The sequence below is a fragment of the Oryctolagus cuniculus genome, chromosome 17 (genome assembly GCF_051225735.1).
Source record: "Oryctolagus cuniculus isolate XC-2025 breed Fujian yellow rabbit chromosome 17, ASM5122573v1, whole genome shotgun sequence".
Lineage (NCBI taxonomy): Eukaryota > Metazoa > Chordata > Mammalia > Lagomorpha > Leporidae > Oryctolagus > Oryctolagus cuniculus.
In genome coordinates this window covers 66,118,790-66,136,708 of record NC_142883.1, presented here as the reverse complement: position 1 = coordinate 66,136,708, position 17,919 = coordinate 66,118,790, and the positions used below count along the sequence as shown (strand labels likewise).

General features: G+C 44.7%; 1 protein-coding gene and 1 long non-coding RNA gene across 2 annotated transcripts in view; one reads left to right on the top strand and one right to left on the bottom strand.

The window, feature by feature from the left end:
- The window catches only part of LOC108176055 (uncharacterized), a 49,118-nt gene extending 33,087 nt beyond the window's left edge, over positions 1-16,031 (bottom strand). The window contains exons 1-2 of the mRNA XM_089317028.1: positions 15,965-16,031; positions 14,198-15,737 (exon numbers count right to left, since the gene is read on the bottom strand). Coding sequence (XP_089173154.1) covers positions 14,992-15,737; positions 15,965-16,031 — 813 coding nt within the window. The 3' untranslated portion in view covers positions 14,198-14,991. The remainder of the gene's footprint in view (positions 1-14,197; positions 15,738-15,964) is intronic.
- A 281-nt stretch (positions 16,032-16,312) lies between these two features.
- On the top strand, positions 16,313-17,901 carry LOC149121317 (uncharacterized). Its single transcript, XR_016223712.1, has 2 exons — positions 16,313-16,671; positions 16,790-17,901. It is a non-coding gene; the product is annotated as an uncharacterized LOC149121317 (long non-coding RNA).
- The last annotated feature ends 18 nt before the right edge of the window (positions 17,902-17,919 follow it).

Genomic DNA, 17,919 nt, shown 5'->3' with positions numbered 1-17,919 from the left:
GGCCGGAGCTGTGCCAATCTGTAGCCAGGAGCCAGGAGCTTCTTCCTGGTCTCCCATGTGGGTGTGTGGGTGCAGGGGCTCAAGGACTTGGGCCATCTTCTACTGCTTTCCCAGGCCATAGCAGAGAGCTGGACAGGATGTGAGCAGCTGGGTCTCAAACCAGCACCCATATGGGATGCCGGCACTTCAGGCCAGGGCATTAACCCACTGGACCACAGCGCCGGCCCCTGAGTCTATTAGTTTTAACACATAGGCTTGTCTACAAAGGAAGTACAAGAAAGTTATGCAGAATGACTGAAGATGTATTCTCTTGAGTAGGGAGAGAGAGAGCTCTGAAAAGTACTTGAAAGCCCTGGATTAACAATAAAATGAGAAAACTAACTGCTACAGCAGTCGGCATTGTGGCACAGCAGGTTAAAACCCTAGCCTGTAGTGCCAGCATCCCATATGGGCGCCAGTTTCTGTCCCAGCTGCTCCATTTCCAATGCAGCTCTCTGTTATGGTCTGGGAAAGCAGTGGAAGATGGCCCAAGTCCTTGGGCCACTGCACCCATGTGGGAGACCTGGAAGAAGCTCCTGGCTCCTGGCTTCGGATCAGTTCAGCTCTGGCCATTGCAGTTATCTGGGGAAGTGAACCAAAGGATGGAAGATCCCCCCACTCTGGCTCTACCTCTCTCTGTAGCTCTGTCTTTCAAATAAATAAAATAAATCTTAAAAAAATTAACTGCTGCCACTGTGTCCCAACAATCAAGGCAATGTGTCTACAAAATAGACAAATCTTAAATCTCCATTTCTAATAAAATTTCTTTGAAAATTTCTCCCTTAAACCATATTGTTGAGTATAACAGCCTGCTGTGAAGTCAAATATCAGATAATGAAAATTAGAGTTCAATATATTACTACTAAGCAAGTTAGTAAGTAAATAAATAAGAAGTTATTGTAAATTTTTAAAAAGGTTTCCACTTTTGAATGTTTATGCAATATTTCCTCAAATAACTTCAGTATTATTGACCAAATATGTAGGTTATGTTACGTATTTTTACCACCATACCTACAAAGCACAACACACTAATATATATTACCAACAGTGACCCATGGCACTGACGCGGAGGCATTTCAATCTGGAATACAGTGCCAACAACAACAACAAAAAGAAGTCTGTGTAGGGGAAGGGACTGATTCAGAGCAGCTTTCCCTATGTTTCAAACGAATGCCTGTCTACTCAAAGATAAACACTGACATGCCTTGGATGATGGGGCTTATGGCTGACTATGTAAATAAGCAAGCTTAAACAACCCTCCCACACACACACACACAACACATACAGCCTGGTGGAAGATAATCAAAATGGCTTGAAGTGGTTTCCAAAGGAAAGGAGCTCACACTGTAACAGTAGGGTCAAACCAGCTTGGTTACTTAATTCAAGACTATAAATGCAAAAATAAGTTAACGTAAGGCTACAGACACAAAAATCAGCTAACCTTTTTAATGGAAGGTAGTAATTTCAGAGCCTTAAGTAATCAATTAGTTCAGAGAAATTATACTCATACAATATATAAAAAGAGATACTGACCAGTTCTACTATCATTTGTCAAGAAGACATGCTCATCGATCAAAAATGTTTCTTTCTCCTCTCAAAAGTGTCTCCACTGTGGAGATTACAACAAAAGGTCATGTTTTGTTTTTGGTTTCTGAAAAAAAAAAAAAAACAAGGTTGCACATATTGTGCTCCCTGAAATCATAACTATAAAGGTTGTGGTGCTTCTGGAACAAATACGGAAACTAGAAATAAGAACACCTGACAATGAGATTGTTAGACTAAATATAATGAGATTGTTAGACTAAATATAATGAGATTGTTAGACTAAATATAAGAACAGGTCACATAAAGATTCACACTATATAAGCTACAAGTAATTGTAGATAAATCAGATTCTTAAAATACTCATTTATTACCAATTTAGAACTATAAGTGATTTTTTAAAAAAACTTTCTGAGATAAGGGCCAAATTTGTCAGGTGAAACAGTTGATTGAAAGTTAAAGGAAACTTTAGAAAAGAGAGGGAAAGAACATGTGAAGAAAGAAAACTTGTTACCTAGTAACTATATGTTATGTAATGGGGCCAGGGGTTCCACACAATTTATAGGTAACTACAACTGTATGACATAGGTGCTATTGAAAATATAATTTTACAGATGAGGTAATTAGCAATCAGAGAGGTTAGTTACCTTGCCTCAAGTTATACGTTTAGTAAGTGGCAGAGCTAAGATGTCAACTTTGTCTTATTTCTTTGTGCTTTTTCCATTTTGCTTCCCTAAATCATGTATTTATTCTTAAGAACATACAAAGTTTGTATCATATAATTATAAATTCACAACAAAAATCAGGCAACGAAATGAAGTCAGGAAAACAATGCTATCAGAAAAGGAAGCTTAATTCTAGTCCTTCCTTCCTCCTCTGCTAGCTACTAAGGTATGAATCTGTGGAAAAAATAATTAAAATATCTAGGCCTTAGAAATTTAAGATGGTGGCATGGAGGGGAGAGGATTCAGGTTGATCCCCCTTATCTGTAGTATAACTGCCAGATTAATTGATTCCAATCAGCTCATATCATTAAATAAAATAAAATTTTATTGTATGAGTGTGACTAGAACTCAAATTTCTGAATTTTAAATCTTGTTGTCCAAAGAAGGATTGTGTCCCACTATCACTCTCTCCTTTAATACTTTGAACTGCTGTCTATTATTTAAATGAGATGTATGACAATCTTACCTATGAATGCAAAAGATACTAAACCAAAAAATGTGAATGATGGGAAGGTATTTCCTGCATCCTTTCAAGTTGCTGATTACTTATAAAGATACATAAAAATCTTTACTATCAAGACTTCAAATCATTTTTAAAATACACTCAGCAGTTCAAGAGAGTATAAATTGATGTGTGGCTTTTTTCTTGTTCAAGAAATGATTTAACTTCTAGATTCAAAAAGCTAAACTAACTAACTTTCAAAACTTCTCCCTGGGAAGGACCAAATGGCTGCTGAGTAAGATATTCAGGTGAACTTCTCTCAACACAGATATTAATTTGAATAGCTGTTCACAAACTAAGTCACCTTCACAAAAGCCAAAGCAAGGTGACCACCGTGCCTGTGGTGCTGGCATCCCATATGGATGCTGGTTCTAGTCCCGGTTGCTCCTCTTCCAGTTCAGCTCTCTGCTGTGGCCCGGGAGGGCAGTGGAGGATGGCCCAGGTGCTTGGGCCCCTGCACCTGCATGGGAGACCAGGAAGAAGCACCTGGCTCCTGGCTTCAGATCGGCACAGCGCCAGCCATAGCAGCCTTGGGGAGTGAACCAATGGAAGGAAGATTTTTCTCTCTGTCTCTCTCTCACTGTCTGTAACTCTACCTGTCAAATAAAAAAAATGTATAAAAAATAAAAAAAAAAACAAGGTAGTGAAGAAGGCAACAAGGGGCACTGTGGCACAGTGAATTAAATCACAGCTGATTTGGGAGCTTAGGTTCCTGTCTCAAGTGACTCTGCTTCCCAATCCAGTCCCTGCTAATGCAATTGGAACATCACCAGATGATGGTCCAAATGCTTGGGCCCCTGACACCTCTGTGAGATACTGAGGGAGTTTCTGACTCCTAGCTTTGATCTAGCCCAGATCTAGCCATTGAGGCCATCAAAGGTGTGAACCAGTGGATCAAAGATCTCTCTCTCTGTCTCTGATGCTAATCCTTTCAAATCAATCAATCATTTTTCTTGTTTTTTAAGGGTAAGAAGGAAATTTTTACTACATCACCCTTCCCCAAGCTCTGAGCAGCCCAGTCTAGAGAGAAACAATTACTGCCTGGGGAAGAGGGAAGTCCAGACCTTAGACTTGAAACTCAAGACCAGGCTTGCGACTGTGAAATCCAGACTCAGAGAGGACGCCATGGTCTCTGCCTCCTGGACAGGACTCACAGACTAAGACTTTGGATCCTCCTCAGCCATGTACTCCTGCCTCAAACTCCAGCACACAGCAGGGCAAACTCCAGTCCCTGGGCAGCAGGGCAGTAAAGTGAGTTAGGACCTAGCCTTAAAGCTGCTTACCTTCAAGCAGACAGCAAAGAAGACCAACCACAAAGGAGTAGGGCAGGAAATTGAGATCAGTAGCAGTCCCACTACAGTGGCACCAGACAGACAGCAAGGCTCCTATAACCGGACCTGCATGTGCAGACAGAGACAAACCTGCCCTAATACCAGATGAAGAACTACACCCATGTAGGAACAGACAACTCTTTCTCCCTGCATCACCTTCAACCTCCTAAGGGCTTGGCACACAACTACAAGATAATGCCAACTTACTCTCAAAATGGACAGCCAAGAGATCTCCCCCATCCCTGTTCCCCGACCACAGGCAAGCGGGGAACAAGGTCCAGCCATGAGGGAGTAGGGCAATAAAGTAAGCACAGAACTGCATCACAGATCTGGTAAAACCATCGCTTGGCAGGTATTAACAGTCCCACGGTCAGTGCTTGTAGACAGAGGACCAGCCCTTGTCACAGGTGGAGACCACAGCCCCAGTGAATTAGACTTATATCCAGGCTGACATCACATGTGGTTGGTTGCAGTGGTCTCAGGTAGCAAGTCCATGTCAGCAGTTGGCAGGTCATGACAAATTTGCACTTGACCATACCTGAGTCTGCAGACTTTTTTTTTTTTTTTTTTTTTTTTTTTGCAGGCTGAAGGACTTAGGTTTGATCTAGCATTGTAGCATAGGTGGCCACAAGACTGCTCATTCCAATCCTCCCTCAACCCTCAACTCCAGGCAGTACAACACAGAGAGAGTAACTGGGGTAAAAAAAAAAAAAAGGCAGATGGGTATTCAGATGGGTATTCAGGCATTGTATGGAAGCATGGGGCTGGCACTCCAGGAACTCCTGAATCCTTGCTGGACTTAGTGCCTCTGTGACAGCAAACACATCCCTGCCAACGTGAGCACCTGAGCAACCACGTCAGACCTCAGGGCAGCATTCCTGCATCTCAGGCACAGTGGACTGAGGGATGGCACCCTTGTGGCCCTGGACTCTGCCATATGAGCTGCTACCAAGAACCATGCATTCCTCGAGGACTGAGGAGAGAACCCCATGTCCCAAATGCCACTGTCATCCTTTGCTATGAAAGAAGACACTGGGAGACTTCACAGCATCCAAATTAAAATAAAGCCAAAATTCTTACCAGATACCCAAATACACATTTTTAGGAAAAAGTCTTTTACACAAAATCAACTGATTAAAAGTGAAAGAAGGGTCCAGTGCTGTGGCTTAGTAGGCTAAGCCTCCACCTGCAGTGCCGGCATCCCAGATGGGTGCTGGTTTGTGTCCTAGCTGCTCCTCTTCCGATCCAGCTCTCTGGTATGGCCTGGAAAAGCAGCAGAAGATGGCCCAAGTACTTGGGCCCCTGCTCCTGCATGGGGAGACCTGGAAGAAGCTCCTGGTTCCTGGCTCTGGATCAGCCCATCTCTAGTCACTGTGGCCATTTAGGGGAGTGACCACTGGATGGAAGATCTTTCTTTCTGTCTCTTCCCCTTTCTCTGTAACTTTGCCTCAAATAAACAAATCAATCTTGTGAAAGAAACAGCTATTCTGCCAGATGACAAATATCCATGTAGGAACACTGAAGTATGAAAAGACAAGGCAGTATAACACCTCCAAAGGAACAAAGTAATGCTTGAGTAACAAATTCCAAGGAAAAGAGACTTAAAAATACCTGATATTCAAAGTAATGATTACTAGGATGCTCAAAGAGATACAAGAGAAAACACACTCTGAGATGAACAACAGCCAGAAAACAATTCATGGCTTTAATGAGAAATTCAGCAAAGATACAGAGATCTTGAAAAAGAGTCAAACAGAAATCTTGAAAATGGAGAATTCAGTGTTTAATAAAGAGTACAGCCGAAAGTCTCAACAACAGACTAGACCAAGCTAAGAAAAAAACATTATCTGAAATTCAAGACATCTTTTGGAATAAACCAGACCCCCCTCCCCTCCAAAAAAAAGGATATAAAATGGAGATAGCCTCTGAATTGTGCAGGCCAATGTTAAGAGAAATATGCAAATTCTGGGGATTCCTAAGGATGAATATAAAATAGTAAGTCCCTACGTTAAAAAAATGATCAGTGCCTGGTGTTGTGTCACACGGGGTTAAGCTGCCACTCATGACATGGATGTTCCATATCTGAGCACCTGTTTGAATCCTGCCTGTTCTGCTTATGATCCGGCTCCCTGCTAATGTGCCTATGAAAGCAGCAGGAGACGGCCCAAGTATTTGGGTCCCTGCAACTCATGTGGGAGACTCACATGGAGTCCCAGACTCCTGGCTTCAGCCTGGCCAAGCCCAGGCAGTTGCATTCATTTGGGGAATGAACCAGCAGATGGAACATCTCTTTTTCTCTCTGTCCCTCTTTTTCTGTCATTCAGCCTTTCAATCAAAAAAAAAAAAGAAAAAAAAAAGGAAGAGCAAGAAAAAAAGAAAAAAAAGAAGTTATAAAACATACAACCTAACAATGTATATCAAGGACCTAGAAAAACAAGAATAAACCAAACCAAATGTTAGTACAATGGAAGAACTGATAAAGATCTGGGGTTGGTATTGTGATCCAGTTGGCTAAGCTACAGCTTGAGAAGTCTGCACCACATATTGGACTGCAAGTTCCAGTCTCAGCTATTCCATTTTTTTAAAGATTTATTTATTTATTTGAGAGGTAGAGTTACAGAGCTGGGGAGATGGAGAGTAAGTTCTTTCATCTGCTGGTTCACTCCCCAAATGGCCACAATGGCCAGTGCTAGGCTGTTCTGAAGCCAGGAGCCAGGAGTTTCTTCTGGGTCTCCCACACACATACATGGGCCCAAGCACTTAGGCCATCTTCTACTGCTTTCTCAGGCCATAGCAGAAAGCTGGATTGGAAGAGGAGCAGCCTGGATACAAACCAGCAACCATATGAGATGCCAGTGCCACAGGCAGAGGCTTAGCCTACTATGCTACAGCACTAGCCCCAGTTATTCCACATTTAATCTAGCTCCACGTAATGCACCTTGGAAGAAGCAGATGTTGACTCAAGTACTTGAGCCTCTGCCACCCATGTGTAAAACCAGGATGGAGTTCTTGGCTCCTAGCTTCGGCCTGACCCAGACCTGGATGTTTGTGGCCATTTGTGAAACCAGCAGGTGAAAGCTCTCTCTCTCTCCCTCCCCCCCTTCCCTCCTTCTGTCACTCTGCGTTTCAAATAAATCAATCACTTTTTAATTGTTTTTTTTTAATTTGCTTTATTTATTTGAACAGCAGGGTTATACACAGAGGAGGAAGAGACAGAAAGAGATATTTTTCATCTGTTGGTTCACTCCCTAACCGAACATAAAGGACTAGGGTTGGGCCAGACCGAAGTCAGGATCCAGGATCTTCTTCTGGGTCTTCCACATGGATTCTGGGGTCCAAGCACTTTAGACTTCTTCCAATGCTCTCCCAGGTGCATTAGCAGTGAGCTAGATTGGAAGCGGGGCAGCCAGAACTTGAACTGGTGCCTATACAGGATGCTGACATTGCAGGTAGTCAATTGCAGGTAGTCATTTTACCAGCTATGCCACAACACCAGCCTTTCAAATCAAAAAAAAAAAAAAAAAAAGAAAGAAAAGAAAAATTTATTTTTATTTGTTTTGGCTCTGATCTTTTTTTCTAAGATCTTCCACCTGCGGCGCCGGCACCCCGGGTTCTAGACCCGGTCAGGGCACCGGATTCTGTCCCGGTTGCTCCTCTTCCAGTCCAGCTCTTTGCTGTGGCCCGGAAAAGGCAGTGGAGGATGGCCCAAGTACTTGGGCCCTGCACCCACATGGGAGACCAGGAGGAAGCACCTGGCTCCTGGCTTTGGATTGGCACAGCGCGCCAGCCATGGTGGCCATTTTGGGGGTGAAACAACGGAAGGAAGACCTTTCTCTCTGTCTCTCTCACTGTCTAACTGCCTGTCCAAAAAAAAAAAAAAAAAAAAGAAAGAAAGAAAGAAAGAAAGGAAGAAGTTGAAGTATCCCTATTTGCAGATGATGTAACTCTTTATACAGAGTAATGTAGACTCCACCAAGAGACTATCAGAACTGATAAATTAATTCAGTAAAACTGCCGGAAACAAAATTGAGACCTAAAAATAAGCAGTATTTTTATCATCAATAATGGGCTCACTAAGAAAGAAATTAAGAGCAATCCTGTTCACAATATTTATAGAAAAATGAAATATCTTGAAATAAGCTTTAATTTTTAAAAATTTATTAGAGAGAGACACACAGACAGAGACAGGCAGCTCCCATTTGCTGGTTCAATCTCTAAATGCCACAACAGAAAGGGTTAGGTCAGGCCTAAAATCCAAGGACTCAACCCAGGTCCCAGAAATGGAAGGCAAATTACTTGAGTCATTACCATTGCCTCTGAGGGTCTGGAGTAGCAGGAAGCTGGAGTAAGTAGTGAAATCGGGTATTGAACCCAGGCACTCCAAATGGGACACGAGTGTCTTAACAGTTTAACTGTGAGGCCAAGATCTGCCCTCCCATCACCCAGAATAAAATTTAACCAAGGACGTGAAAGACATTTACAATAAAAATTGCAAAGCACTGATGAAAGAATGTGAAGAAGACAAAAGAAAACACAAAGTTCTTCTCTGTACGCAGATTAGAAAAATTAATACTAGTAGAAGTCCATGATACCTGAAGCAATTCACAGCTTCAATGTAATTACAACCAAAATAATAAAGACATTATTCACAGAACTAGAAAAAACCAATCCTAAAATTCATATAGAAGGACTTTAAAACAACTCACATAGATAAAGATATCTTGAACAACAAAGTTGGAGGCATCACAACATCAGATTTCAAGAAATATTATGGAGTTACTGTAATCAAAAGAGTATGGTATCAGCATAAAAACAGACATACAGACTATTGGAACAAAATAGAGATCTCAAAAATTAATCTACATACCACAGCCAATTGCTCTTTGATAAATCTGCTAAAACTCATACCAGAGAAAGGACAGTCTCTTACATAAATGGTGCTGGGAAACCTAAACCTAAATATCCATACCCACGGGGCCAGCACTGTGGCTTAGCAGTGCCACCACCTGCAATGCTGGCATCCCATATGGGCACTGGTTCCAGTCCTGGCTGCTGTACTTCTGATCCAGCTCTCTCCTGTGGCCTGAAAAAGCAGTAGAAGATGGCCCAAGTTCTTGGGCCCCTACACCCATGTGGGAGACCTGGAAGAAGCTCCTCGCTCCTGGCTTTGGATCAGTGCAGCTCTGGCCATTGTGGCCATCTGGGGAGTGAACCAGCAGATGAAAGACCTCTCTCTCCCTCTGCCTCTGCCTCTCTATAACTCTGCATTTCAAGTAAAAATAAATAAATCTTTAAAATAAAAATATCCATACCCAGAATCCAAAATTTCATCCCATGCCTCTCACCATAATCTAAAATCAACTCATAATGGAAGAGACATAAATGTAAGACCTGAAATTATGAAACCCCTGGGGGAAAATATTGGCAAACATTAATTTTTTTTAAAAAGACCCCAAGAGCACAGAGAGGAAAGGAGAAACAGACAAATGTGATCATCCCAAACTAAGAAGCTTCTGTACAGCAAAAGGAACAAATCACAGCTGACAGAAAACAGTTACAAGCTGTGCATCTAACAAAGGACTATGACTCAGAACATGTACAGAACCCCAAACACCACAAAAACAGAACAATCCAGTTAACAAACAGGCAAAGAATCTGAATAGATATTTCTCTGGAGAAGAAACACAAAAGAAAACAAAAGCATGAAGAAATGTTCAATATCACTAGCCTTCAGGGACATGTAAATCAAAACCACAATGAGGTTGGGAAGGGTGTGGCGAGAGAGAATGGAAGGAGACTGGGTAACAGGCACCACACACAGACAGAAGGCACTGGTGCCAGTGTTCACAGCACAGTGCTCCTGTTCCACTGCAGCTCACAGTAATGTGTTATACACTGCACAAAGAACCGGGAGAGAGAAACTAGTAGCTACCAGAACACAGATAAGCTAAGGACGTAGAAAAGCTATTTTCCTGGTTTCAGGTATGCTTTGTATATGTAGTGAAATACTGCACCATAAAAGTATTGTGTGGGGAGCAACTGAGACTAGACTAAATTACTGGAACTAGGACTAATTCTATGCATCTGCTCTCCCACAATATGGCGCTGGGGAGGAGCAAACAACTACGCAGCTGCCTCATCAGTTTGACTGATAAGCTGCAGGAGCTGATCCTGCTCCTGATTGGAGGAGGAGAGCAGCGTGCTCGGCGTGTGGGTAGCAGAGTTGGGATTGGTGGAAGAGGACTATAAAGGAGGAGAGAGACAACATGCACCAGGAACATCTGAGGGAACACCTGAGGAACATCTGAGCAGCCCCCGAGAGAGCCGGCCGGCGGTGTGCCGCTCCTCCGCGGAAGCGGGGAAAGCGGCAGGGGGGTGCCGCCCCTCCATGGAGGTGGAGGGGCCGGCAGCTAACCCAAGACGGCGTCGTTCCTCCACAAGTGGGGGACCGGCAGCAAACCCGGGAAGGGCCGAGCAGACAAAAGAACAGCACAGGGTCCAGTGTCGTTCCTCTGCGAATGGGGGAGCGACAGTATTGCATGCTAATCAAAAATAGTTTAATAGAATAATAATAAAAAACATTTTACCAAGGTAGTCTCTGATTCAGTGATATAGAGAACGTAACATGTTGAGAAAGGGAAGTGATTTTGGAAGCTCTCTTCAATATAAGAAATTAGACCACCACTATTTGAAGCCAAGTGCCTTTTACTGTCTTTCCTTAAAAAATATATATTATATATATAAAATATATATATAGAAACATTCCTTTTATTCTTCAATTAAAGTTCTTTTGGAATATGAAATTAGTATTTCTTCAGAGTAAAACACCTGTCAGAAAGTATGAATACATTAAAAAAAAAAAACAGGACTCACAAACATCATGTCTTTTTTTTTTTTTTTTTTTTTTTTTTTTTTTTTTTTTTTTGACAGGCAGAGTGGACAGTGAGAGAGAGAGACAGAGAGAGAAAGGTCTTCCTTTGCCGTTGGTTCACCCTCCAATGGCCGCCGCTGCAGCCGGCGCACCGCGCTGATCCTGGCAGGAGCCAGGAGCCAGGTGCTTTTCCTGGTCTCCCATGGGGTGCAGGGCCCAAGCACCTGGGCCATCCTCCACTGCACTCCCTGGCCATAGCAGAGAGCTGGCCTGGAAGAGGGGCAACCGGGACAGAATCCGGCGCCCCAACCGGGACTAGAACCCGGTGTGCCGGCGCCGCAAGGTGGAGGATTAGCCTATTGAGCCACGGCGCCGGCAATCATGTCTTAAGAATTAAGTCTCCAGTCACCCTACTATATCAATTGTAGGATTTATTATCTAAAGACACAAAGAAGTATTTTGTGATTTTCTTGCATTCAGAAACTTTTTTATTTTCTTAGATTCAGTATCAGGGCCCCTAACTAAATTATTATAATAGAACACTGGCTAAGACTTATAATTGATTATCATTAGTTTTTATTATTTTGTGTGTCTCTTAAAGTCAACATCACATTTAAAGATTATTACTTCAAAATTATCCCTTTGTCAAAAAATCGGAGGATAATACATTTTTTCCTAACAGCACAGCTTGGGAAAATATACTCATCAATGATGCCAAGTTAAATTAAATTAAAAAATAGAGTAAACTTGGTGATCAACTACCATATATATGAATCTAGAGAAGAGGTAAATATGATTTAAAATTTATTTTAAAGCAAGATACAATAATTTGCATTCTATGCTATGCCATTTCTGCAATGCCAAGATAAAGGAGTATTTTGAGTTTCTCAGAGAATACCAAATAATTGGTCTGAGTTCAATCTAACTTAATTGTCTAATAAGGTAAGTTTACTATGGCTTTTCAACTATATAAACAGATTAAAATCTATCAATGAGACAAAAATTAAATTATTTTCTATACTGTGCAGTATGACATTATACTTTAAAAACCTTAAAAAAAATTACATGAATCAAAAACCAAACAGACTTCCTAGGAAATTTTGTAGAAAGTTATAATCTAATCAAAAAGATTTTGGGAAACATAGGGTAATAAAAGGAAAGTTAACAATGTTCACCTTCAATTAATTTCATAGGTCACTGTTATACCATCTAATAAGATAACTAAAAACATGCAAGCAGCTGGTACTGCAGCTAGACAGATTAATGTAACAGTCTGTAGTCATACGTGCTGGCAAGGGCTCGCCTCTTTTGGCAAGGAGGTCAATTGCCCTTGAGAAAGGGGGGGGAGGATGGAGAAACAATAGTCCTTCCACCATGTGGCCATGTGTGCTCCATTCCCTAAGTTAAACATCCACTGCAGCACACACAGGAAACTCTCTCTTCTTTCACATCTGACAGTTTTCTCTCACATGTAACTTGACAAAAAACATATAACATTGGTCTATAAAACCTGTAAGATGTACTGCATAAAACTAATAATATATTCTCATAACACATCACTGCAAATGAGTTGGAAGCCAAATACTTAAATTTAAACCAACACTTCCAAAACAAGATGTGGCCTAAAACCATTCAGGCATCATACAACCCCATACAAGTGTCTCAGGAGTTAAATCCATTTGTTTTCTACCTCTCTGAATCAACGAAGAAAACCACTAAGAAATACAAATCATTGTAAAACCTCATAGGCCATAAAAATAAATCTGTGACTATTAGACATATGAAGCTGTAGTTAGTGTCCATGGATTTAAGTTCCATAATTTATTTGTTATAATTCCAGATATCACTTCTTTTTTTTTTTTTTTTGACAGGCAGAGTTAGGGTCTTCCTTCCATTGGTTCACCCCCCAAATGGCCACTAAGGCCAGCGCACTGCGCCAGTCCAAAGCCAGGAGCCAGGTGCCCCCTCGTGGGCTCCCATGTGGGTGCAGAGCCCAAGCACTTGGGCCATCCTCCACTGCCTTCCTGGGCCACAGAAGAAAGCTGGACTGGAAGAGGAGTAACTGGGACAGAATCGGCGCCCCAACAGGGACTAGAACCCGGGGTGCCAGCGCCACAGGTGGAGGATTAGCCTAGTGAGCCGCGGAACAGGCCCTGCATTTAGATTTTCAAGAGGCTTTGTTTTACATGTTTTACCCCGTATTTAAGAGTTGTGGGAAGGAAGCAGATCAGACAATATAATGCCCTTTTTACAGATGAGAAACTAGCTCGTTACCCTGGACATAAGCTCTAGTATGTCAGTGGTAGGCTTAAGGCCTGAGCTGTCTGATTATGAAGAAAGGTTAGGATTTCTGAGGCAGTCTAAATAGTTGTTACACAAAAGGACTTCTGAACACTGGAAAATTTATGTATTTCTTAATAACCTGTTACTAGCTAGTTTAAAAGAGCTATAATGGCAACAGAAAAATAATTTTCATCTTCTGAAGCAAATTTTACTAATAATTCTGTGGCTATTTTAATGTGACACTGTTACATTTTTCTAGGTTTTGTCTATCAATATTAATAAGAAAATATACACCAGCACTGTGCTTCTATGAATTCTACATTTAACTCAATTGCCAAATTCACAATTAAGGTTATTACATTACAAGAGCTACTGCCTACTGGGTAGAAAAATATTAATTTCACACTTTAAATACTATAAAACTATTTGACAGCAGTGTTGGCCTGCCAACTGAATCCTTTCCTGTTTGAGCTGTAACAGCCCTATTGGCTGAAAAGCCCTAAAAGGGCATTAACAAACAGCTCTTAATTCAATCACATTTGCATTTTAACCTTTCGTAGGTACTCTGAAAGAAGTCTTTAGTACTGTAAAAGATATATGGGAAAAACAAAAAACAAATTATAATAAAGGTTAATTCTACATGTACATTTGTTCTGATTAGTGTACTGTAGGATAGGAGGGCAACAGATATCTGATATAAGCTCATTTACAAGAATTTGGGTTATTACATTTTCTGATACTCATTATTTCTGCAGATAATCACATATCACAGTAATATTTAAATATTATCACATTTTAAAAGCACAAGTCCTAATTCTTTGCTATTCTAAGATTAGAATCCTCTAAGAAATTGGATCTTATACATTATCCTGTAATATTATATATCTCTGTATTTACTACCTACCTACAAGAATTAAAAGTCTCTTCAGAGTCCAAAGCAGAACTTGGTTCTTCTTCCATTTTTATTACAATCTCCTGGAAAAAATTTTAAAAACACACTAAAATAATGGAGATTGCAAAGCAACGTTTCAGTTAAACAGCTGTGTAACAGTTCTATGCAGTATATTAGCCAAAATAAAATGTCCCCTTGCCCCTTCCCTAAATTATTTTCTGTACTTCTTTTAGGAAAAATACTCATCTTGAAGCCACAAGCACTCCTAATTTGCATAATAATGCTATCAATGTAATTACTAAGAAGAATAAATGAAGTATAATACAGGTTTTTTCCTTAAAAATTTATACATTTATAAAAATTGAGGAGGCAGAGGTGAACAGAAAGCAGATTTGGTAGAATAAAAATACTTTTACTAAAGAAACTTAAAATGCTAATCAATGCCAATATAATATATAATATATATTAAGTATAAATATAAGTTCTCAAAATACATATTTCAAAGTTTAGTTATGAAACAATAGTTTCCCATGATTAAACAGATCATTCGTTCTTCAAAAAAATTATAAAACTGACAGAAAATCCTAAAATGCATAAACCACTTAGTTACATGCTCGCATTTTCATAAAAGGGAGTTTTCTGTTGGTGAGCAAGGCTCCATGCTAACAGCTGGAACAGCCAAAGAAAAAACTCAGGAGAGAACAGACCCGGAAGGTTTTCCAGCTCCCATTTCTCCACCTGCTAGAAATGGAGGAGGCAGAGATGAACAGAAAGCAGATTTGGTAGGCGGTGGCCAGAAACAGATTTTAGGGCGGCAGGGGCGGCGTGGGGGCCGCGTCCACAAGCCAAGGGCAGCTGAGGGGCCGGGCGGGCCGAGGGCAGAGCCGCCCGCTCCCGCGCCCGCTCCCGCGCCTCCTGTCTGTCCTCTGGCAGCTTCCTGAGCCGCCGAGGCCGGCATCCAGCGCTGGGCTGGCGCCCTTCAGGTACAGGATCCCGCAGTCCTCGGCCACCAGGACTCCAGGCTGCCGACGACGGAGCTGGGCGGGGCAGCGGGTCGGGGTCAGGGCGGCCGCGCCCGGCCCGGCCCAGGCCTCCCCCGCGGGCCTCGGGGATCCGGGGGTCCCCGCTCGGGCGAGGCGCGGGGCTCCGGGGAGGGGCGGGGGCTCTGGGGAGGGGGCGGGAGCTCCGGAGAGGGGGCCGCGGGCTGTGGGGAGGGGGCCGCGGGCGCTGGGGAGGAGCCGCGGGCTCTGGGGAGGGGCCGGGGGCTCTGGGGAGGGGCGGGGGCCGTGTTGCAGCCCCTCGGGCCCCCGCAGGACGGGTCTGGCGATGGCTATGGTGACGGTGATGGTGTTCACGGTATTGGTGGTGATGATGATGATGGTGTTGATGGTGTTGGTGATGGACGTGTGTGGTGGTGGCGGCTGCGGAGCCTCTGCGCCCAGGGAAGGCCCAGAGTGGGCCAGCAGGGGGAGCCTGGGCGAGCGAGGGTCCCCGCCCGCCCCGCCTCCCGCCCACCCTGCCTGCCCCGCCCGCCCCGCCCGCCTGCCCCGCCCTGCCCCTCCTGGCCCCTCCCCGCCCCGCCTCCCGCCCCGCCTCCCGCCCGCCCTGCCCCTCCTGGCCCCTCTCCGCGCCCCGCCTCCTGCCCGCCCTGCCCTCCTGCCTCCCCGCCCCCCGCCCGCCCCGCCTGCCCCGCCCTGCCCGTCCTGGCCCCTCCCCGCCCACCCTCCCCGCCCCGCCTCCTGCCCGCCCTGCCCTCCTGGCCCCTCCCCGCCCGCTCACAGGAAGAGGTTCTCCAGGACTTAGTGGTAGTCCGGGCAGCTGCTGTCCTGGAGGAAGCTGGCGGCATAGACGATGATTGCGTTGAGGCCCTCACTGTGGTAGCCTGTGAGGGCGGCCGTCGCTGGGCTCTGAACCACGCAGGCGCACGGAGGGTCTTCCGGGCCCAGCAGGGGGTCCGACCTCCAGGATGACCACGGGTGCCCGGGGGGGGGGTCTCACCTCCGTGGGTGATCACGGGTACCCAGGGAGGGGGGGTCTCACCTCCGTGGGTGATCACGGGTACCCAGGGAGGGGGGGTCTCACCTCCGTGGGTGACCACAGGTACCGGGGGGGGGTCTGACCTCTGTGGGTACGGGGGGATCTCCCCTCCGTGGGTGACCACGTGGTAACCGGGGGCCAAACCTCCATGGGTGACCACGGGTACCAGGGTAGGGTCTCACCTCTGTGGGTGAGCAGTGGTACGGGCGGGGGGAATATCCCCTCCGTGGGTGACCACGTGGTAACAGGGTGGCCTAACCTCCATGGTTGACCACGTGGTAACGGGGGGGCCTCACCTCTGTGGGTGACCACCTTCATGTACAGCCAGATCATGTGCAGGTCGATGCGGTGCTCCTGCTCCCTGATGATGACCGTGTGCCACAGGCGCCCGTTGGCCGCACCACTGTCCTCTGCCGCGCCATCCCCAAACAGATCTGCGCTGTCCCCAGGCATGTTCTTGGCGGTGGCTACCGGGGTGTCACCTGGAAGAAGCACCCCTGGGGCTGGACGTGTCAGCCTCTCACGGCTGCCTTCATTCTCCCGACCTGGCTGCCTGTTCCCTTACAGGACCTGGCTCAAGTGCCACCTCCTCCAGAAAGCCGTCCGTGATTGCACCTCCCGTACACTTGACTCCTAACACTTCCTGGGTCTCTTCCCCTTTAACTGAAGCGAACAGCCAGAGGCCCAGGGGGTCACGGTGGGCTGCTCCCTGTCCCCCACCCCTCAGCAGAGTCACGTTTCTGATGGGGGGGGGGACTGGGGTCCACAGCTGTGCCATGGAAGACACAGTGCTGGGGGCGGAAGTCAGACCCAGCTCCCTTCCTGGTCACTCCCTAGGCCTGCAGTGCTGGGGCGGGAGCGCCAGTGGGGCCCAGGTCCCTGCGCATGCGCACCTTGGGAGCAGCGGTGAGGGCTCAAGTGCAGGGGCCCTGCACCTGCGTGGGTGACCCGGATGGAGCTCCACTCTGCCGGCTCCAGCCTGGCCCAGCGCCGGCCTTTTGGGAAGTGACCCAGCGTGCTCTCTCCCTCTCTCTAGCTCTGACTGCATTTCAAATAAATCAGAAGAAAAGCAAAAAAGAAAAAAATACACCTTAGAGGTTTACCCAAATATTTATGTTTTAATTGCTAACTTACAATATATCTGTCAAAAGTTCAGTGATTTAAAACATGAGAAAACAGAAATACCAAGAAGTATTCATGTCTCCTGCAATACTATCAAACATCTAGAAAAAATATTTACTTAAGAAACGGGAATATTCATCAAATAAAAGTTAGAACAAATTCACACCTATCTGTTTAAATTGTATAGAATAAAAATAAATTTACTGAAGAAACTATAAAAACACTTATCAATGCCCCAATGTAAAATATATGTCCTTACTGATAGAAATTTAATAGTCTAATTTTTAAATACACATTTCAACATTTAGTTATGAAAACACTGTATACTACTAAATATATCATGTGTTCCTCCTAACAAATGACAAAGATCAGAACCTGCGACGGGGAGGCCGCAGGGTGTCTGTCCGCAGACTGCGGGTGCAGGAGTCTCCGTGGGCTCCCTGCCAGGTAGCGGGGCGCCAGCGAACACCCGAACCCAGGAGCGCTAAGAGCCTCGGCCGAAACATCCCGCACCAGCCGTGGCACGGGCAGCCGGGGCTGAGGTGGCCCGAGGCAGAGCCTGCAGAGACGGGGCG